The 22,414-nt window shown below is 51.4% G+C and overlaps 6 protein-coding genes across 6 annotated transcripts; 3 read left to right on the forward strand and 3 right to left on the reverse strand.

The window, feature by feature from the left end:
- Positions 1 to 925: 925 nt before the first annotated feature.
- On the forward strand, positions 926 to 1,897 carry AA0111_g2844 (hypothetical protein; the record flags this gene model as incomplete). Its single annotated transcript, XM_028648660.1, has 1 exon — positions 926 to 1,897. One exon carries the CDS (start codon positions 926 to 928, stop codon positions 1,895 to 1,897), a length of 972 nt encoding a protein of 323 aa, XP_028509408.1.
- A 328-nt stretch (positions 1,898 to 2,225) lies between these two features.
- On the reverse strand, positions 2,226 to 4,831 carry AA0111_g2845 (hypothetical protein; the record flags this gene model as incomplete). The annotated part of the gene is made up of 4 exons (XM_028648661.1): positions 2,226 to 3,318; positions 3,368 to 3,474; positions 3,525 to 4,706; positions 4,766 to 4,831. 4 exons carry the CDS (start codon positions 4,829 to 4,831, stop codon positions 2,226 to 2,228), a joined length of 2,448 nt encoding a protein of 815 aa, XP_028509409.1.
- Positions 4,832 to 7,883: 3,052 nt separating this feature from the next.
- On the reverse strand, positions 7,884 to 9,318 carry AA0111_g2846 (Elongation factor; the record flags this gene model as incomplete). Its single annotated transcript, XM_028648662.1, has 3 exons — positions 7,884 to 9,017; positions 9,072 to 9,100; positions 9,150 to 9,318. The coding sequence occupies 3 exons, from the start codon at positions 9,316 to 9,318 to the stop codon at positions 7,884 to 7,886; spliced, it is 1,332 nt and encodes a 443-aa protein (XP_028509410.1).
- Positions 9,319 to 9,764: 446 nt separating this feature from the next.
- On the forward strand, positions 9,765 to 11,212 carry AA0111_g2847 (hypothetical protein; the record flags this gene model as incomplete). Its single annotated transcript, XM_028648663.1, has 2 exons — positions 9,765 to 9,818; positions 9,872 to 11,212. The coding sequence occupies 2 exons, from the start codon at positions 9,765 to 9,767 to the stop codon at positions 11,210 to 11,212; spliced, it is 1,395 nt and encodes a 464-aa protein (XP_028509411.1).
- Positions 11,213 to 14,223: 3,011 nt separating this feature from the next.
- On the reverse strand, positions 14,224 to 18,029 carry AA0111_g2848 (hypothetical protein; the record flags this gene model as incomplete). The annotated part of the gene is made up of 4 exons (XM_028648664.1): positions 14,224 to 17,073; positions 17,222 to 17,314; positions 17,362 to 17,445; positions 17,493 to 18,029. The coding sequence occupies 4 exons, from the start codon at positions 18,027 to 18,029 to the stop codon at positions 14,224 to 14,226; spliced, it is 3,564 nt and encodes a 1,187-aa protein (XP_028509406.1).
- Positions 18,030 to 19,885: 1,856 nt separating this feature from the next.
- Positions 19,886 to 22,144, forward strand: AA0111_g2849 (hypothetical protein; the record flags this gene model as incomplete). Its single annotated transcript, XM_028648665.1, has 1 exon — positions 19,886 to 22,144. The coding sequence occupies one exon, from the start codon at positions 19,886 to 19,888 to the stop codon at positions 22,142 to 22,144; it is 2,259 nt and encodes a 752-aa protein (XP_028509407.1).
- Between the last annotated feature and the right edge of the window lie 270 nt (positions 22,145 to 22,414).

Raw genomic sequence — 22,414 nt, forward strand, 5'->3', positions numbered from 1 at the left:
TGGCAGGTTTGAAAGTCTATCGGCAGAAAGGTAGATTTGAAAGAGGGGTAGTGAAACTCAAGTGATATTGAGATAGAGATCAAAGGACAAGAAGATGGATGACTGATGATGATGGTGATCCAATTTACGTGGTGGCTAAAGGACATTTATATTTCATTCTAACGCATATCGTCTTCTCCTGCCTCAACACCAAGTCCTTCATTTGATACCAAGACCACCGAGATGTTTCCTCTCGCTCCGTTCATCCCGCGCATCGCATTTACAAGTCGGCTCTCCATCCATCGGTACCCATCCTCAGCATCGGAGCTCCCGCATACCAGCATTCACCATCGACGTCGGAGTCGTGACCACCGACCGGTGGACCGCGTGGTCAGTAAGCATTAAGAAGGATTAAGCCTCAGTAAGGCTGCCCTAACACGAGACCCGCTATTTGCGGCTGAGGCTGACGATCGGTCCTTCCCTGCAAGGGCGGACGGACAAAACCTTGTTCCAAATAGAGCCAATGGCAGGTGGCCTGACACCGTGCAGAGGGCACGCTAACCGTTTCTGTGTTTTCGACGGACCTCCGACAAACACGAGGCTAGCATCCGTATCGAGGACTAAATCAGCAAGAAAGTTAAGGACAATAGGAACTGCGTGCTGTCAATCGACGCAGTACCGGACACCGAGTCTGACTAATCCGTGACTGTTTTGTTTGCTCTTGACGTCAATGTCGTTGAACGTGCGCCCTACTTTTTATCGTATTTCTTCCACCAAGTTCTCGATTGCTGCTTGCCTGACTAAACTCACACTCACGATCGAATCTCACCACACCTTATCAATTCTCTCGGTCTGTGCGAAACACGCTCAGCTCGCCAACTAGCTTAGCTGCATACGCCAAGGCATACGAATCAGATTCCCAAATCGTCCACACGCAGAAGCAGCCATGTCATCTTTTCCCGCCTTCCTCAAATCGCAACTCCTCTACACGCCCAAAGTCCCCGAATCCACAACCTTTACCGGCAAAACGGTTATAGTAACCGGCGCCAACACCGGGCTTGGACAAGAGGCAGCTCGCCACTTCGTGCGCTGCGGCGCCTCAACCGTGATTATCGCCTGCCGAACACGGTCGAAAGGCGAAGCCGCTCTTCGTGACATTGAAGCCAGCACTAAGCGAACCGGTGTTCTGCAAGTGTGGGAGCTGGATTTGTCCTCCTACGCTAGCGTGAAAGCTTTTGCGAAGAAGTGCGAGAGCCTGCCTTGTATCGATATCGTGCTCGAAAATGCAGGTATCGCACAGGGCAAGTTCAATGTTTTGGAGGGACACGAGGCGCATATCACCGTGAATGTCATTTCGACATTTATGCTCGCGCTGCTTTTGCTGCCTATTCTGCGCCGATCCGCGGAGATTCACAAGACGAAGCCGTATCTTACAATTGTTACGTCTGAGGTGCACCACTGGACGCAGTTTCCGCAGAAGAACGCTGAGAGTATCTTCGCAGAGCTAGATGACGAGAAGAAGGCAGATATGGCGGATCGGTATAATGTCTCCAAGTTGATGGAAATCTTGCTCATTCGACACATGACCCAGGTCTTGATCAAAGACAAGAAGAAGTACCCCGTGGTCATCAACTGCGTTACTCCTGGTCTTTGCAAGTCTGAGTTGGTCAAGGATATGGGTTTGGCGCCGGTGGTGTTCAAAAAGCTGTTGGGTCGACCCCTAGAGGTTGGCAGTCGGTTGCTGGTGAATGCGACTGCACTGCCCGACAGCCAGGGCGAATATATCATTGACGACCATGTCTCCGAGCCGTCACCACTGGCGAGGAGTGCTGAGGGTGCCGAGCTTGGTAAGAGGATCTGGAAGGAGTTGAGCGAGATTCTGGAAAAAGCCAGTCCTGGTATTACCAAGAACTTGTAGGGTAGATTTTTCGGCGATATTTTCCTTTCGGTCTTTCCTTATCTTTGGTTTGTGGGTGACAAATACGAAATCTCTATTTCTATCAAATCCTTTTGAATAATGTAGCCTAGTGGCATCTGCTTGAGTTCGTCTTGACCGCTCGAACTTATAAAGACAATGTTTACCTTTAAAACAAGTACTAGGAATGGTATATGAACAGTTTGTAAAGCGCCGGTTGGTGATGTTCCCTAGTGATATCCCTGATTTCCTTTTGGTTCTAATAAACCAAATTCCCAATACCTGACAATTCCCAGACCTGATATAGAACGCCGGCACCGGATCAGTGTGATCATGACCTCCATCTATTTAAGAAGTACCTAGCCTTCTCAAGAACATTATGTGAACAACGTGTAGGGTGTGTTTCCAGCTTGCTGATACAGTATTGCAAGCTGCTGTTGCCTTCCAGAATGGGCAGCCGTCTCTTATCGCCAAGGGTGACGACCGGTGTACCGGTAGTCGTGTTAAGGAAGCACTCTTCCTCAGCAGGCAACAAGGCGTCAATGCAGACTTCGAGCGATTGGGCGCATGCCGAAGAAGGCCGCTCCAAAGATCGGAGTGACCAACACGACATGGCGGCACGGTATAAAGCTACCGGCCACCAGGTCGGTCGCGCATCCTTTGGTAACCCGTCGATCAGTCGGAATATTTGCCCGGCATGGAACAAAACATAGCTCTCTCCTTCAGGATAGCGTGCCCAGCGCCACATCTCCGCACGGGCCGCGTCCGAAGCGGGTGGCATCTCCTTGGCACACTTCTCAATCTCAGGGATGCTAGTAAAAACATTCAAGCTAACCAGATGGAGCATAATCATGCTCACGAAGTCAGTGGAGTGTACCTGGCCCTTGTCGTCTTCGACAGCAGCGGTTTTGGAGCGCCGAGTTAGAAGCGTTCCCAAATCTTGGAGCAAATCCTGCGTCTCCTGCAAACGACCCAAAATCTTGATCTTGGAAAGGACGCGATATCGGTTGGACGGCTCATCGGTATCGAAAATGCGCAAAAGTTGCTGCTGCTCAAGCACCATGGCTTGTAATGGATGGAGGAGAAGACGAAGGTGATGCAGAGGTAAGTCATCACCCATTCGGCCCTGGAGAAAACTTCGGAAGAGGCCGTTGAGTGATGGAGTCATATGACCAGAGCGAGCTCCATTGGCACCTTGTTGTTGTTGTTGTTGTTCCAGCCAAGCACCAAATTTCGCGGGATTGCAGGGGCCCGACCTGGTCCCATTCGCGCCAGAGTGCTCGAGCCAAGCGCTATACGACTGGGCATGCCATAGGTCGTTATGTTGCGGCAAGGGGACTTGCAAGTCATTAACTGAGAGTATTGGTGGAAGGTCGTGCAATAAGCTGATCTCGAGATCTACGTAGACCCACGCGTACGCGTGTCTAGAAGATGTTAGCGAAACGTCCCCATGGGGAAACAAATGGGTCCTACCGGTTGCGCTGCTCCAGTTCTTTCCATCTTTCCCAAAGTTCCATTCCGTCGGATTTTGGGTTATGCAGGGTCTGTTCGGGCTGCAGAACGCCAGTATTTTTCAACATCTGCGAATGTTAGAGCCTATTTGCAGTGATCTGCAACATGAATCCCTTACACTCAAATATTGGCCTCGTTTCGACATGGCGTACGAAGCAAAGGAGTCTTTACCACTTCGTGCACAAAGCGTCAGTAACTGCAGTGCAATACCTCCAATCATCGGCTGCGATATACTTCGGTTCTCAAGAACATCATCCAACGCGATCCTGCATACTTCTATCAAGCCGTTCGCAAGTATGTGGGATTCAGAATGGTCCGTGAGCATGGCGCCTTGCGCAATTAGAAGAATGATCAGTAGTATGCCGACATCTGCTGTATCGATTTGGAGGATGTCTTGGATGTTGACAACGGAGGAGCCAGCAAGACCTAGATAGGGTTGGATGGAGTCGATGCGACTTGCGTAGGCTTCAATAAAGTGCATAAGTACATGGGACGGTGGCAGTACTACGATGCGTCCAAAGAGGCCTTGGCTTGGTGTTGTAGTTGAGTAGCGGCTTTGTAGTGCACGTTGCAGCAATACTTGAACGGTCGCGACGATGCGGTCGCGTGCATCGTGTGAGAGGGTCTGACTGGAATCGCTGTTGCTACCTGGGAGTCCGTGCCACGCGTCAGGCTGAGCGAGCAGCTCCACCAACTCCGCAAGTACATCATCCGGTGTTGCAGGTCTATCTGTAGGCATCTTTTGAGGGTAACGTTTTGGACTAAACGGGGTTTGCATTCCAGGTGGCGGGCTAGCGGGAACGCTTTTTGTCGTCCGGGGCGTTGTATCTGGTGGCGTCGGTGGCTGATTCGAGACATGTGGCATATGATGTTGTTGGAACATCTGGCCGCCCGCTGCATGTGGTGAAAACTGGGGATCGCTTCCGTGCATATCCATAGATTGCATGGAGGTAAAGAGGTTGTTGGATGTACTCGTATCCATGGCATCGTTATTGGAAGGCGCACCGGGATATGAGAACCCCATGAAATCATCGTAGCCGCCCAGATCCAGAGGTCCTTGAGGTAAATTCGTGTTGAACGCAAACATATCGTTGTTCTGCGACTGGTTTTCAGGTACCATGTAGCCGGTAAACTGCTCCATGCCTGGGACATGGCTGCCATCGGAGCTGATGGTGTTGGTCGGCTCTGCTGAAGTCTGGTTCAGATTTCGTGCCGACGACTTTCGAGGAGCTCGCGGCCGGCGCGAGGTACATCGTGGCTGGCAAACATATCCTCTTGCAACACATTGCGAGCATGGTACCTGTTGTTGTGTTAGGTGTCGCGCTGGGGGCCTAAGGCGCGTGGCTTTGGGGTACTCACCTTGCGGTCGCAACGTGCCTTGGATATGGCACATCTTGTGCATGCGATCAAAGCGGCGTTGCTCATTGGAATGGCAGTCGTGATTGATGGCGCAGTCGACGTACCGATGACTGATGTAAGGTGAGGATGCTGAGGCTTAAGGCTATGTGCGGCGGGTTAGGCCGCTGCGGCCAGGTTCAGGCGATAAGACAAAGCGGGGCAAGGATCCCTGGGGAGGTAAACTTCGACGCATGTCTCGCACCACGAATTCCTAGATTGTCGTTCCAGCCTCAACGGCACCCTGCACTGCTGGCGTAGTTGTGTATAGTGGACGCTATGTCAGCGACTGAGACTAGGTGGACCTGTGTAACTAAGCACTTGCCGGATCGGTATTACATTATGTAAGCGGGGCTCACCAGTCAGCATTATACCCATGACGCGAGTGGACTGTGCCTGAGTAATGTCGGGTCATTCCACTTCACCATACTACTTTCTGCCGTGGGATGACTTGGAGAGCTGCGAGGCAGTCGCATACACGAGCCATTACGTGCTATGAGACTGTTAGCTGCTTAAGTCGGTCCCCGAAATCCGCCCTATTGTGCCGCCATCGTGATAAGCGGCTCTAGACGTAGTGAGATTCGCTTTTGCACTTAGTGGCTGAGGAATTATCGCAAGGACAGACGAAATCGGCTCTCCCGGGGAAGCGACTTCAGATCGGGCCTACATGCTGCAGCCACACCAACCGCAGCAGTATCCGAAACATAAGGTGTCACACTCGATACGCGGCTGCTTAACGACATATGGCAATCGTCTTTATCTTCAGAATGAGCCCCGCTTCTTCTAGGCTACCTTTGCAAGTTTGTATACCACCGGGTAACTATAGATGCAAGCATGTGAACGTGCTCGTACGGCGACCACTGGAATTAGGAAAAGATCCGAAAGTAAGTTTGCACCGCCTGCCAAGAGAGTTTGGAATTTGGCCATAGTTGAGCTGAGATACTATTCTTGTAAATGCCATCTTGTATAGCATGGCATCCCACGAAAACAGCCTCGAGATACCCCAACGTATGGATAGGTGGGATATGACTAATGAGCCGGAAGATTTTCCGGTGAAGCGAGCATTCGAACAGGTGGATCAGGCCTGTCCGTTCCAAGGCGAGGGCCGTTCGCCTAGTGCGGAGCATGAAAGGACTGGTGGATTACTGGGCGCACTACTGGCCCCAGCTTTCCGCTTGTGGTCGGGGATCGCCTGCCTTGACATACTGCCGGTTCCTCGCAGTGTGACGTCTTATCCGATCCTAGATAACGGTTTCACGTGGATTCCAAACGGTGATTCCCGGTAAGGATCCAAGGCTGTATCAAACTGCCCCATGGGGTCGGTATCTTTCGCTTGATGATGTATTGGTACTTCGGCCGGGTCGGTTGTCTACCTGGGGAGACGATCAGCGACGACCACTCGGAGAGTCGCATACATCATACCATGTAATCTTCGGCGAGTCCCTTGATCCCCCTTCAAGGTCTTTCATAGCTGATCCTATACTGTCACCACGCCTGCATGATTGCAACCTATCCGCAATCTATTCAATGCTTGCGTAGCATGCTAACCGTTGTGCGATAGCCATTTTTGTGAAATGTAACAAGGTACACCGGCGCAATCCTGCGGATCTTCCTCGGTTGACCATCCACGAGCGCAGGTCTAGCAGGAACGGGGCTGGCGCAGTATCTCCACCCGAGCAATTCATTCCTGATTATAGCAACGTTCAAGCCAGTAGACACCTGGTCCTGGTAGCCAACGAGACACGATGGATTGTGATTGGACCTCGGAGAAGAAGGAAACGTAGGGTTCCGATGCCAGTGAGCTGTCAACCAGCTCAACGCATCAACGGCGATCAACAGGTTGCGGTACTTGCGGCCGAGTCGCAAAGCTTTGCCAATGGGCGTTAGCACGTTGAAACGTGCCGGTGCAAAGACACAGCTGCTGGGAAGAAGGTGCGATCTAGCTTGGATGAGGATATCCCCGGTTGTCGGTGGTGGCTCACTTGTCTCGAGACGAATTTCCTGTTTACAACCAGTACTCATATCAGGATCCATATATTCCGACCTAACATTTGGAATGAGAGGTTGCTGGGCGACTGTGGTAGTTGAGCTTCCTGCCAAATTTAGCTGTAAAGAGGTTCACCCTTAAAAGACTGACCAAAAATTTCTTGCCTGAGTGACATGTCGAACGATTTTTTGATTGTCGTTCATTCTGGATGCAGGGACAGCTCCAGATCCTCATGCGTTTCATGGGCTAAGGCAGGGACGAGATACGCGACGCTCTATACCGCGAAGCACAACTAGTTTCACCCATGAGTCGTTAGTTGTGCACAAGGTTTTGATCAGTACGAGCCGTTCCTGGTCCATGGATGATGGTCAAATCAAACGTGCGACATTCGACGCATGTTTACGCGCGTTATGTTGAGGAGCGTTTCTAGGTTGTTCCTGGAAGGGTCATTGGAGAAACACATGATGAAAACGGCGCAGTGTAGACTCGTCCGAAACGCACAGCCGGTGGCACTTTTGACGTGAACGCTACAGCAGCAGGAACGCCCGAAATTCGGCCCGGGCCTTTGTAGTGATATCAAATCGGCCGACTGAACCCAGCACGCAGCGCCTTGGAAGTAAGGCCCAGCCTGAACACGGTGATTTGCGTTCGAGAAGCCTCATGCGGTGGTATGAAGCCGAACGGGTGTCTCCATCTTGAAGGTGATCTAGTCGTTCAGGTGGAGTCGCAGAAGAAAGCACGTTGACCAGTACTGGCAAGTGGTGGATCATTCGCGCCAAGGCTTCCGGTACCGCCCAATTACGCCGTCAAGACATATCAACATTTGTTGTTTATCAGAGAGTCGAGACCTAGCGATTGTTCAGCAGGGTTGCAGCGGCGACTGTTGTCAAAGGTCATTACATTCTTCCATGTGCATCGTTTAGTCAACGCCTCCCATCTAGATCCGTTTTGTCGTGCTGCTAAAGTACATGATGTAGGGTAATCGAGAAGCGGAGAGCCGGGATATGTCCAACACAATTATTTTACAAAGAAGGCTTCTTGGAATCCACCCCGGAGATATTCGCCTCTTCTTCGGGTTCATTGGGTTTCGTTAATCTACTCGAGAACACGCGTAACCAGACCAGTAGCAACAGTTCGGCCACCCTCACGCATGTTGAAGCGCTGACCGGTCTCTAAAACGTGGGGCTGGTGGAGTTCGCAGACCATCTCGACGTTGTCACCGGGCATAACTAGCTTGTCGTGCGCATCCTCGGTACCCTCTGGGAAGTGAAGTGCGCAGGATTCATCGGCAGTTCGGATGAACATTTGCGGCCTGTAGTTCTCGCCGAAGCCGGTGTGACGGCCACCCTCCTCTTTGCTTAGAACGTACATGGAGACAAGGAACTTCTTGTGAGCCTTGACTTGTCCGGGAACGGAAACAACCATACCGCGGCGAACGTCATCACGCTTGACACCACGGAGGAGAAGACCGGAGTTATCACCCGCGCGCGACTCCTCGCACGACTTCTTGAAGGTCTCAATATCAGTGACCTTGGTCTTGATTGGGGCGGTGCCCTTGCCGACAAGCTCGACTTCAGCGTCACGCTTCAAGATACCGCGCTCGACACGGCCCGAAACGACAGTACCACGTCCAGCAATCGAGAAGACATCCTCAACAGCCATGAGGAAAGGCTTCTCGGTCTCACGCTGAGGAGTGGGGATCCATGAGTCGACAGCATCCATCAGCTCGTCGACCTTGGTAACACCGATCTCGGGCTGGCGGCCCTCGATGGCGCATAGAGCGGAACCCATGATGATGGGTGTCTCGTCACCCTCGAAGCCGTAGCTGGTGAGCAACTCACGCATCTCCATCTCGACGAGTTCCAACATCTCCGGGTCTTCGACAGCATCGACCTTGTTGACGAAGACAACGATCTTCTGAACACCGACCTGACGGGCGAGCAGCAAGTGCTCACGGGTCTGGGGCATCTGACCATCGGAAGCAGCAACGACGATGATAGCACCGTCCATGTTGGCAGCTCCTGTAATCATGTTCTTGATGTAATCGGCGTGACCGGGGCAGTCGACGTGGGCATAGTGGCGGTTGTCGGTCTGGTACTCGATGTGGGCGGTCGAGATGGTGATACCACGCTTTCGCTCCTCGGGAGCCTTGTCGATGGAACCGTAGTCGAGGTACTTGGCGTAGCCCTTCTCTGCTTGTCGCTTGGTGATGGCGGCTGTGAGGGTAGTCTATAACATGTTAGTCGTGATGATGGCGGAGATGTGGGGTGAGCGGCGATGCACCTTTCCGTGGTCAACGTGGCCAATGGTACCTAGAAATCATTAGTATAGTCATAGGCAAGCAGATTCGACGAGGCATACCGATGTTGACGTGGGGCTTGTCTCGAGTGAAGGCGGCGTAGTTCCGTACACCGTTCATCCACCTGCTGGTGCCCTGCGCGCCCAAAGCATTTTGCACTGGGGAAACACCACGCTGGTACTGGAGAGCAGAGCGCGTAGTGCGCAGAAAAACTCTGGAAAAGCTCGACATGATTGACCCGATCACACGATGCGGAAGGAACGAAGGGATGCGATTGCTTGAGATGGCGATGATATCTGGAGATGGCGAGGCTCAAATCATTTTCTTAGCGCGAGATGGTAGCGCATCGTCCAATCATGTGAGGGGGAGATCCGAGCTCGACAACTTTGAGAAAGAGCGATGGAGCATTGCGGGCGGAAGACATTTCCCGGTAAATATATGTCACCTTTCAGACTGATATCTTCTCGGGCTTCCCACGTGCTCTCCCTCTGCTAGAACAGATCAATTGACAACTTGGTTGCCCTGTAGCCGTCTTGCGCGACTACCCGAGGTTCGTCGGCAGAAGCTGTGAAAGTTGCATCATCGTCGCGCATTCACCTACACACGCACACATGTCTCTTCGCACATTAACAAGAACGCCGCTGAGCAGCGTCTCGCGGATAAGCACGACAAAAGCCATGCCTTTGCGCGCAAAGATCACAAATCCAGCCTGGATGAGCGGGTCAAGGAAGGTACAGCCGCCCCTCCAGCCCACTATAGACGACCAGCCCTAACAATTACACAGTACGCCACACCCACCGCAGACCTTCTCAAAGCGCAGCAAGACGATGACCCCGATGATGTCGTTTTCACCAACAACTACGGCGTACGTAGCATCGAGCTCAACCGGCCGAAGAAGCTGAACTCGCTCAATGGCTCCATGGCCCGCAAGATCATACCGAGGTTACAAGAGTGGGCAAAGTCGGAATTGGCAGGCGTCATTATAATTAAGGGCAATGGCCGCGCCTTCTGCGCGGGAGGAGACGTTGCTGCCCTGGCAAAGTGGAACAAGGAAGGAGCAAAGGGACAACAGATGAGCTCAGACTACTTTGGACTGGAATACAAGCTAGATCACCTCATCGCAACATACACAAAGCCCTATGTCGCCTTCATGGACGGCATCACAATGGGTGGCGGTGTTGGACTTTCGATACACGCACCCTTCCGAATCGCGACCGAGAACACCCTCTTCGCCATGCCCGAAACGACCATCGGCTTCTTTCCAGACGTCGGCGCATCCTTCTTCCTTCCTCGAATGGAAGGCGCTCTCGGCACGTACCTCGCCCTCACATCTGAGCAGCTTAAGGGCGTGGACGCTTTCTACCACGGCATCGCAACCCACTACATTCACTCCTCCACTCTCCAGCAACTCGAGGCGCGTCTCGCCGAACTACAATTCCCCGACTACATGGATCTCAACAAACGCTTCAAGATCATCAACGCTACAATCGAAGAGTTCAGCACTGGCCTTCCCGCCGAGCGACCGCACATCTCGGGCGAACTGCGTAAGGTCATCGACACCGTCTTCCATGACGACCAGCCGGGTATCAGCAACATTATGGAATCGCTCAAGCAGGTCAAGACTGGGCACAACGACCCGGAGATCCAGAAGTGGGCCGACAAGACTATTCAGACTATCAACAGCCGGTCGCCAATCTCTGTCTCTGTAGCCCTCCGTCAGATGCGCATCGGCCGCCAGTGGTCCATCGCGCAAACCTTCCAGAAGGAATACGACATCGCCTCCCGCTTCATGGCTCACCCCGATTTCGTCGAGGGCGTAACAGCACGTCTGGTAGAGCGCAAGAAGGAGCGTCCAAACTGGAAACCCAACACTCTGCAGGACGTTAAGAACAACGATGTGGATGCTTTCTTTGCTGGAAGTGAAGGAGCGCCATTGCCTCTGATTAGCGAGACAGATTACAAAGAGTACCCGCACGCGTGGATTGGACTGCCGAAGGAGGGAGAGATTCTGAGAGAAGCGAGTGGACAGAAGAGAGAGGATGTTGTTGCTAAGCTATTGGAGAAGTATGAGGGAAAGCAGGGCGTGAGGGAAAAGATTGCGGAAGTATTGGAGAGGTATGCATAGTATGGTAAAAGCATAGCTATCGACCCTGCGTTTTTGAGAGCAGTGTGTATATGAATCCTCACATCTCGAATGGATATCGTGTTTGTTGCCACACGTCTGAACTTCTAGAACTTTGAATCGCTTCTTCTCCTAGTCTTTCCTTCTCTCCTATCTTCATCCTTCCAGCCACCTTTTCAGGAGCGAAGTCTGAAACCGTTTTGGCGCCACGATCACTATTGGACTTTTTACGAACGCAAACCTATCCTGAATCGTCGTCGTTCTTCATGCTTACAACAATATGATAATCGTTCTATGGTTAGTCGTGATACATGATAAGTTTTTCTTCGTACTTTTTCTATCTAGCATATCACTATCGAATATAGGTTTTCTGTCGGAGCGATGAAACTTCCACTTTGCGCGTTACCCTCTACAGCAAGATACTCTAATAGGCTTGGTCGCTGGTACTTATCATGCCATCATCGCTGATTGAAGAGTCAGAGTATCTTACTATCATAGTAAAGGCCACACGCGCTTGCTCATATCTTCCGGCTCTCGATCTTCCGCTCAACTTTCACGACTCTCCACAGGACCTTAAACGCAAGCTCCGTAAAACTTTCGACGCAAGCTCTAACAGCGCTATGATCGAGTACTCTCACTATTCTTCACTATACCTCAACTAATATGAGAATCCAACACCATGAGTTCCGGGAAACAGTGAGAGCAGCAGGAGAATGCACATAGAGAATCAGAACCCGCGCGGGACACTTCCTCTTCTAAACAATCAGCATCTGACAGGAGTGCGCAAAATTCTGTGTAGCACACTTCAAGTCGCCCTGTAAATTCGATACTGGTCAAAAAACATCCTCTAACCTCCGCCAGTCTCAATACAAGATTCTCAACTAGAATCTCCATGAGGATGCAATCAAAGAACTAATACAAACTCTATGACATGTTGAGATATACTGACCGCCTATCAGACGTAATCACTAGCGACATCAGAACAACAGATGCGGAAGCACTCAAGATCTACGACAGCTGCTAAAAAGATGTGATCAGATTCCTATGTACATAAGAATAGGGAGGGATTGTAGGATGGACTATCGTTGGCCTATTCCGCGGCGGGACATCAGACAACTGTTACTAATGACCGGCCAGTATTTTAATCCAATTGCCTGACGCAGACAATGCGTTCCGAGAAGTGGAGGGGCAACAAAGCGTTGTCAACATAGCCGGCAACGCTTTATCTGTTGAGAGCATGTATTTAACCGTATGGGAGATCGGAGGCGAAGACGAAGTCGATGTAAATATGTGGGCGTATGAGGTGGCACTCAATATGGGAGCTTCCACCGACACCGCGATTGTGAACAAAGGCGGTAAGACTTTGGATGAATTGATTGAATCGACAGGCCGGAAAAGAAAACGCAAAGGTCTGGGAAACTACTACTGCCATGTCGTGGTAGATTCAACGCAAGGTAAGCCAAGCTACGAAAGCTCAAGAAGGAATCAGCCATGAGACAAAAAGAATGCTAAGCAACGGTTTCGGAACAGCATGCAAGATGGTTCGAAGACCACTCAGGTGTCGTCAAATCTAAGAAGAAAGCATTTGCCAGATCATCCAAGAGTTGCAGAGTATCATCGACGATGAACCGTCCCAGATCTCATGTGCAAGTCTACAAGTTCGAACTGCTAGGAGGAACTTGCAACGGTCACCAGAAACAGTCTCACCATGCTGGCTCATGGATATGCAATCAAGAGCGCATTCTTGGACACACATGCCAGGACCGATACCACAAACATGACGTACGCCCACGGTCTTCCTCAGTGATACAAGAAGATCGGTAACACCTTTGTCGCTGCTGCCTTCGTTGTAGCTCATTGATCTATACCCATAGCTTCAAGAGAGTTGTACAGGTTGCAAATTTCCGGACCCTAGAACTTACGTTGCTCATATGAAAGGCGTCGTGCGGCCAGATACCACGACAGAGTTGGTTAATGTGTCTCCGACTGGCTCTTTCGCTAACCTCCAAAGCTGCGGGATGTTAATGCTTCATTTTGCTATTCATGGCGTTCACATCTTTGCGAAATTGTAGTCACACCAACCCAGGATTGGGTGTTCGGAATCCTCCTCGATATCAAGGCTTCGAGCTTGACATTTATCCATCCGGGAAAGTGAAATCGACGTATCAAATCGCCATAATGGCATGCGTCGTCACGACTCACGTCAACCGCGCAGAATGCCAAGTGCTGTATCAGTATTACTTTTCCCATATCCCCACTCAGGATCGCTACACCTCCCTCGCAATCACCTCTCCGACGCCAAGCAACATGTGCTGTTCGAAGGACCAGAGCCAAGCTCAGCCCACAGAACACCACCAACAACGCTCAACGGTCTCGTACTCAGCCGCTACTTCCATATCCGGCGAACCCACACCGAGAATGTTGCATGCGCGGGTCGCCTCGCAGGTCAACGTCGCTCCACGGATCCGGAATTTGGGTGGTCATCGGCCCATCTCCGCATCTGGTGGCGTCTGTCTGTGGCGCTCAACAACTCAGCTGAAGGGAAAAGCTTGGCTTGCACGTCTAACTTGCGTTTGTACTTGGATGAACGCTGTAGGTGAGAATGCTAAGATGGATCGTAGTATTGGAGGCTTGGATCCGATGGATGTCACTTGGGTTGAGGGGGTGAGGGGTACGGCAAGGCTGAGATAAGGTTGTTGGGTTTTGGAGGAGAGGGCACGAAGTGGGGCAAGGACGGAGGATTGCTGCGGAAAGAGCGTAGGGACGGCCACTACCTCAAATGGTAAGTAATTTTAGCAGAGACGATACAGCAGTTCAGTATATAGCAATATGTTCGTGACATGAGATGGAAGGGCATTCACATATTAGATTGGTAGAAATGAAGCATTTTGTTGAGCCTAACATTACATCCACCACATCCGTAGAGGTGTGCACTAACCCATTGTCGAGCATTATTGCATTAAACATCAAACATTGAAAACTATTTACTGGTCCTTACTTTCCCAATCAAGCGACTAGAACAGCCCCAGACCAAGGCCCGCAGCTCCGAGGAGTAAACCTGCGATATGCCCTGTTGGCAAGGCACCACCTCCAGTGTACTCAGACATTGAACTCTGAGGAACAGATGAGCTGCCTTCCGAAGTAGTAGTCGAGCGCGTAGACGTGCGGCTTGATACGAGGATCGAGGAGAGAGGCGCAGAGGGGGGAGCTTCCAATGAGGAAGAAGGTTCGACGACGTTCGATGGTTCAGGAACTGTTGATGGTTCGGGGGGTGGAGGCGAGGCAGACGACGAGGGCATGGAGGATGGCGATGGACCTTCAGACGCGGAGTCAGCAATGCTGCTTGACGGAGGCGCGATACTTGTTGGTGGGAGCGCAACGCTGGATGGTGGAACAACAGTACTAGATGACGATGGCGCTTGGCTACTAGGTGGTGGTGCCACGCTCGATGGAGGTGGTGGCGAGCTGCTAGGAACTGGGGTTGCGCTGGAAGAAGGAGGTGGAGGGGGTAGCCTACTTGAAGTTGGGGGAGGTGGTGGCGGCACTGAACTTGGAGGAGCAGCGCTGCTCGTTGGTGCAGTGCTTGTAGTGGTTGGAGCTCCAGAAGGTGGCGAAACCTGACCCTGTGCTGTTGGCAATGAAACCGTTCTTGTAGAGCCTAGGGCTGCTTGGCTGGTGAGATCAGTGATAGTCCCGAGTGGAGATTGAACGCCGGTCGAAAAGCTTCCGCCACCGTCGGCTGGATCACACGCATCTGGACCAATTGTCTGGCCAAGCTGAGCAGTGATGGTTGGCTGTTGGTTCAGATATTCAACTACCGTTGGCGCTACGTATGCTGTATCAGAAACCTCGTTCAGCGGCACGATGAGGGATGCGTAGTTCGTAGGCGCCGGTAATGTCAAAGTGTCAGTTTCAGTCACGCAAACTGACCCTACTGCTGAAACCTCTAGATGGCTAAATGTTTCATAGGCCAGATACGTTGTGGGGTAAGTCAAGGGCACGCCGGAGTACTCCCATGTAATTGTAGTCGTTGTTTGAGTCGCTAGCGGAATGGTGACCAAGGAAGAGCTGACAGCACTGCCCGTAGCATCTGTGTAAACTTGGAGAGTGACTGTTGGTATGAATGTGGTACTAGTCACAACCGTTCCAGGAAACTCTAGTATGGTTGCGGTAACATCAATCTGACATTCGCTAGAGCAGGAAAAAGATGCAGGCGTCGTAGAAGATGAGCTCGGTGTCAATGTCTGCACAATCGTCGTAGGCTGCACTTGAGTGGTAACGAACGACTGTGTGATCAGGATAGTAGAGACCGAGATCGTTGCAGGTAAGGTTACAGTAGATACCGAGGTCGAGCCGGGAAGAGAGATAGTGCTCAAAACTGTGGATCCTGGTAATGTGACAGTTGCTAGCTGAGTAGTTGTCGAGACACTTCCCGGCAGCTGGCTGATCACCGTAGAGGTAACAGCAGATAGAGTTAACGTCGAGAGAATAGTGCTGGCTGGTAGCTGGCTAGTCACAATGGAGGTCTCTCCAGGCAACTGGATCGTGGAAGTGACTACGTCACCCGGGAGCGTTACTGTCGAGACCACAGTACTCGCGGGAAGTTGAGTAGTGATAACGGATGTAGTGCCCGGAAGCTGTACGGTGGTAGTTGTGATGTCGCCAGGTATGGTGATGGTAGAAAGCACAGTACTCGCAGGGAGTTGCGTCGTGAACGTTGTCGTGCTTCCGGGAAGAGTCAAAGTTGTCGTAGTAATCTGGCCTGGCCGTGTAAATGTCTCTATCACGGTCTCAGGAGGCGAGACGCTGACAGAAGTCACTGTGACCTGCGGGAAAGTGAGAGTCGACACGATCGTTGATACTACCGTGCTAGGCGGGAGCTGAGTTGTGATTGTTGAAGTCTCACCCTCGAGGGTGGTTGTAGTCACGATGACTTGTGGTGGCAGGGTTAGAGTGCTGAGTGAAGTGGACACCTCGGTTACTGTCTGGGTAAGAGTATCCGTCTCTTCAACTGTCGTAGTAACGGTGTCGGTCTCTTCGACGGTCTGCGTGGGACCTGGAGTTGTGATGATGAAAGTCCGATCAGATGTCAAAGTCACAGTTGTTGGCAGAGTCTGTGTGAACGTAGTCGTGATCAACACTTCAGAGGTGACCGTCTCGGTACTAGTGATTGTGGTACCAGATTGAGTAAACGTAGTCACAATGAACTCTGTGGTTGTCGAAGTTGATACTGAAGTAGATATACTAGTCGTAAGAGAGGTTGTCGTTATACTGATCCTCTCTGTTGTCGTTGTCGGCTGAAAACTGATGATGGTCTCGATAGGTCCAGGTACTGATACCGTCTCGACAGGCCCAGGGACTGAGACTGTCTGCACTGTAGTCTCTGTTGGGCCTGGAATTGACACAGTCGGTCCAGGAACAGTCTGGGTCACGGAAATGTAGTCAGTCAGGGTAAGCGTTGCCGTGACTGTAGAGACGACTGTCTCTGTTGTGACGGAAGTGGTTCCCGGTAGTGTCTGCGTAATAGTCTCGTAGAGCGTAGTAGAGTAAGTGGTAACAGAGGTGTAGGTAGACGTAGAGACGCTGACCGTAGTAGAAACGTCGGTCTGCGTGGTGGTGTCGGTTTGCGTGGTGGTGTCGCTCTGCGTGATGGTGTCGGTTTCCGTAGTGGTATCAGTCTCCGTGGTAGTATCAGTTTGCGTGGTGATGTCGGTTTCTGTGGTAGTATCGGTCTGCGTGGTGGTATCAGTTGCCGTGGTAGTGTCCGTTTTCGTGGTGGTGTCAGTCTCCGTGGTAGTCTTGTAGTCTGTAGTTGTCTTATAATCTGTGGTCGTTGTGTAACTAGTTTCAGTAGTTGGGACCAGCTGTAAGCATGTTAGTGAACTCCAACGACTTGCGGTTCGACAGAAAGGCAGCAGGTCGAGTTATTGCAACAAGCAAGCGACATCATGTCATGTGATAGATGGGTAGAGCACCAGCAAGCCAAGGGAAATTCCAGGAGAGACTACTTACCGTGACCACTGTCGAAGTCAGTGTCAGCGTTGTGAGCTGGGTTATGGTGTTATTTATTGTTGTCGTGGGGCCCGTAACGGTTTCATGCTCGGTCTAGTTCGTCAGTGATGACCTGGAATCATTGCGAGAAGGGAAAGTACCTTTGTGATGGTAGAGTTGTTCACCTGAGTCACGGTCACAGGGGGCTTGACAGAGCAATATGATGACTCAGTAACAGTTTTGGTCTTTCTCAGTCAGTATGTGTTTAAGTGTAGTCTAAGGGCAAACATACCTTTGTAGTAGTTATGGGAGGTGGATTTGCGCAGTATCCGGGAGAAGTGACCGTGGTATAACCAGACTTGGTAGTTGTAACAGTTATCGTCTTGGGGGGAGTGTTATATCCATCAGATTTGGTGACTTCCTTCGTAGAAGTGACAGTGATCGTCTTTGGTGGGGAAGGATTGTTTCCGGCAGATTTGGTGACTTCCTTCGTAGACGTGACTGTGACAGTTACAGGATACCCGCCACCATATCCTTGCGACGAGGTGACAGTCTGGGTTTTGGTGACCGGCTTTGGACATGTCTGAGGTGAAGTGACAGTAACTTTGATAGTGGAGGTGGAAGGCTTTCCATATTCGTATATCGTGCTCGTGGTCTTGCAAGTGCTGCCCTGGCCATACCCTCCACCTTGCGCCTGGAAAGTCTCCTCAGCAGCTTCCGCTGAAGATGAGGGCGGCGATGGCGTCGCTTGAGCACCCAGAACTGTACTGTTATATTGGCCTTGAGCTGACCTGGTCAAAGCCAGAAGGAGAGGCCAATAAGTGCGCATTTTGAAGCGACAGACTGCTACGCCGGTTGAACGAATGACACACAGCTTGGAGCTGGACAAGTAAGTTAGACACGTGATGGGGTTTCCAGAGGGATTGAAGCGCTATATAAACAAAGTAAGGTCCATGCTCTCTGCGACAAAGTGGATGTAGCGTTGTTCGCGAAGAGATGCCTTCGTCTCCAATTGGAATAGTATAAAGATCAAGAACAACAAGAATAGGGTACCAAAGGGAGCATCACATACCTTGCGACGGAAGATGGGCTGGAGGCTCGGGAAGGAGAAGGAAGTAGGCAGGAACGGGTAACTATAAAACGATGACGAAGCTAACAACAGGCCTGCATATGACGGCAGCATCTAGGTATACGGATTCTTTGGCGAGGCTGGGATTACTCGAGCTTCGACAGTAATCCTGTTCACTAGGGTGTGTACACACAAGGCCGGAAGCAGAACAACCAAGCCGAAGGCATAGATCTACCTGACCGCTTGCCGTCCAAGAACGCCCGGGCTTGGTCGCAGTATCGAAGTTAACCCAGATTGCCTAGGTCTTTTTTAAGCAATACAGCCGGCACGACTCAATGGTGAGAGGTTGCCACCAAAGCCAGAGCCGCAGAATAAGACCACAAATGTCTTGGTGGATACCCGGGAGGTAGTGTCGCATCCGGTCCACATAATGACAATGGCCGGACGGCCGTAGGTAAGGCGGGACGTTATACTACCCAGAGGTCTGGAGCAAAGTTGAAAATCCCATCCATGGTGGTCCCATCCATGGCGATTGCTGACATGGATACATGTGAGGCCGCATAAAGCTAGCAAGCTCCCTCGTATAGGCTAGTGTTCTGCAGCCTATAATCACCAGCGATAGGCTCTGGCGCCAAACAAAATCCTGGTGAAGGCAGTGTTCTGGGGGCCGAAATAAAGAGTGCGCTGGAAGTAAAAGGGCGGCCCTTACACTGATCCACTGATATCAAACGCCACACTCGCACTGGTTACACGGCCCTAGCATGATAGCCTGTACGAATTCTTCTCTTATAGAGAGTGGTTGCGCAGGGTGACAAGAAGAGTGACCGTAATCAGGGCATGATGCAGGGTGTGGGTGGAGGTGCATGCACGTGAGAACCGAGGGCCGTGCTCTACGGGACAGTGGGGCAGTGGCTCGCGCGATTGGGCTGCTGGCTCCCGCTGAGTAAGATCATCGAGCGGCCCTAATGACTGTATCCAGTCAAGCTCCAACGCCTTTCCGCGGGCTGTCAAGGTCTCTCTCGAGGTCTGCCTTTCCAGCCACCTCAGCATGCAGCCTTTCTGCGGCCCTGCTCAACAGCGATTCCCATCCAGGCTCTCGATGGAATGCCTGTCGCGATCCCGCTACACCGAATCTTCCCCCAATAGGACAACAGATGGCGCCCACACAACCTGTGCCCCTTCACCGGTGTCGCCATGTCCAGTCACAGTGTTTCTCTTCCACAGGTAATATGCAACCTCAGGGCGCCCTGGCGATACCGTGCCTCTACCCCGCCTGAGGCACGGGCGCTTTGCACCCACAATAAGCAGATGGGCTTGACGCGCCTTTGACGGCCAGGCGAATCGATGTTTAACCGATCCAAGCAGCGTGGATGAGGACGTTTAGACTATTGTTTATTGAGTGCTGGTGCGCACTGTGTAAGAGAGTCGCGGCTCAATCTCAGTATTGCCGCACCTACAGCTTCAGCTGACCTAAAGTCGAGGCTGCCGCTAGTTGACTATAGTAGCTGACATGATGTTAGTCTTTTCTACGCCTTGTGCCCGTACTCATCTTTAATTTGTTCTTGTCAATCGAACGACCTTCAGTTTATCGCAATCCGCAATGCTTGGTTGCTATGATGTTCTTTCACAAGCGCGCTGAGAATATTCAACTTCCCCCCACGCCCTATGTTCTGAGTCCGAGCGGCGATTGGGAAGGCAACGACGGAAGGTGGTCAACATTCCCCATCAACATCGGCGATGACCGTACAAACAGCAGCAATGGACAAAATTTCAAGGTTCTTATATCCACCTCCTTGGGAACTACCTTAGTACCACAAAGAGTTGACTGGTGCTTTTCTCCCACCGAGGATCAATGCGCAGCAAATCGCGGCATCGTATCGTTCGGCAGCAGTCAGTCTTTGGGATTCGATGGTTCCCAGTCTCATCAATGGAAGGAAGTTGGAATATACAATTTTCCATTGCCTGAATGGTACAATATCACAGTGGAGGGAGATCCAAACGCGGTTTGGGGGGAGGATAATGTAGGTTTGGGCCTTAGCACACCACAAAGTTTCATTATGCCGGTTCAATATGTCACGCAGTATGCCATCTCCAACTTCTTCATGGGCTCGTTGGGACTGGCAGTAGGGTCCACTGGTCCGCCTGGGGCATTCAAGCCAAACTTCATCGAAAACATGTACGGAAGTGCGCACAAGATTGCGAGTCGCTCGTTTGGATACACGGCTGGTGCCTACTATCGTGAGTACATCATGCGGAGTAAACACGTATTTACTACTGCCATTGCAAACGACCTCCACAAAGCCAGAATGCTGATAAGTACAGGTAACAACAACAACGGATACCCCGCGAGCTTGGTGTTCGGTGGTTACGATAGAACACGGCTGTCTGAGCAAAGTGGCGTCTCGATTAGTATGCCTAGCAAGCAGAACAACACACTTGCTGTGGGTGTCAATTCCATCACCTATAAGCCAGACCAGGAACTCGAAGCCAACCGATTCTCATTCACCAACAAGACAGGAGGCTTCCCCGCTACGATTGACTCTACGTTTCCATACCTTATCTTGCCGGACGAAGTATGCGACGAATTTGTCACCGCTTTCGGTCTGACATTCGACAGAAATACCCAGTTATACACTGTCAATGAGACATCGCACCAGCAAAACCTACGACTTGACGCGAGTGTTTCCTTCAAGATTAGCGCCAATCCTGACATCGAAAGCACAAGTTTTACATCCATCGTCCTACCATACTCGGCTCTGGATCAACAAGCTAGTTGGCCGTTCTATTCCAATCAGACACGATACCTTCCTATAAGACGCACAGAGAACGGAAAATTCGTCCTAGGACGCACATTTCTGCAAGAAGCGTATATCGTTGTCGATTATGAACACCAAAACTTCACCGTTGCTCCAGCCGCATTTCCTGACCCAATGCCAAATCCGAGTTTAGCCACAATCTTCGACAGAGACTTTACGGGGCTACCCGTCCCAGACGATCCTGGCTCTGGAGGTGGTCTCTCGGCTGGTGCGATCGCCGGGATTGTTGTCGGTATCGTCGGCGCTTTCATTATAGTCGCCATAGGCGTCTTCTTCTTGTGGCGAAAACGCGGGCAGGCGAAGAAGCGAAAGGCTGAGGAAGAAGCGGAGAAGCCTTCTGAGATCGATACAACCTATGCAGGCACTGAGATCAAATATCGCCGTATTTCAGAGCTCACTGGTTCCGAAACTCTCCAGTCACCGAAAGATTCTACAACTGGCTACTACAACGCTGACCACAAGTCTATCCCTCCTATCAGCGAACTATCACCCGAAAGCAATCCTGCCGAGCTTTATAGCCCTCCACCCGAAGGCCATGAAACCGTCGACTATTTCGCCGCTGGTAGGACGCGACGCCAGGGTGGGCCCAGCGATCGCGGCTCGTCCGGCAACAACACACCGCGCACGCCAATTGCAGAACTCCCTGGTGAAGATGCGATAAACTCCTTGCCCAAAAAGAACGAAGACCCGAAACCGTTCCAGAAACCTCCGCACAGTCGAAGTCCGAGCGACAATTCACTTTCGACAAACATCGATGAAGTATTGGCGAAGAAGAACGCGTCAGAAGCGGAGTCTGGTACTGATGCGGCCAAATCAGAAGCAGAACCTGGTGCGCCAGCCACTGCGGAGGAAATTGCTAGAGCGAAGGCAGGAGGACAATCTGGAGGCACTGAACATGCGGAGGAATCTGCAATGCATCGACGGCCGTCACACACTAGGGGACTGAGCGACACGACTATCCAAAGCGACAGCACAGCGGTCTCTCAGCCGACACCTGAAGAGCTAGAACGCTGGCGGAGAAGTGAAGACGACCCAAACAGACCGATGTCACCAGCTTGAAGGCCGTCGTTTGCGGTTGCGACACCGTGGTGACTTCTTGATTGCACGCTCTTCCTGTGTTTCTAGATGGTTCATTGCTTTGTGTCATGCTTTTTGGCTCCTTACCATTTTCATCCGAAAGTACGACATTTCCAGTTCAATTCTTGATCTTTCTTTGGTGGTTTTTATTACGATTGGATGATTGAGATACCCACTAGTACACTCTTTATGACTGTATTGTAATAGTACATCGTATTGCTATCTTTGCGCAGCACACGAAGTTCACAGCAT

Source organism: Alternaria arborescens (genome assembly GCF_004154835.1).
Source record: "Alternaria arborescens strain FERA 675 chromosome Unknown contig_5, whole genome shotgun sequence".
Lineage (NCBI taxonomy): Eukaryota > Fungi > Ascomycota > Dothideomycetes > Pleosporales > Pleosporaceae > Alternaria > Alternaria arborescens.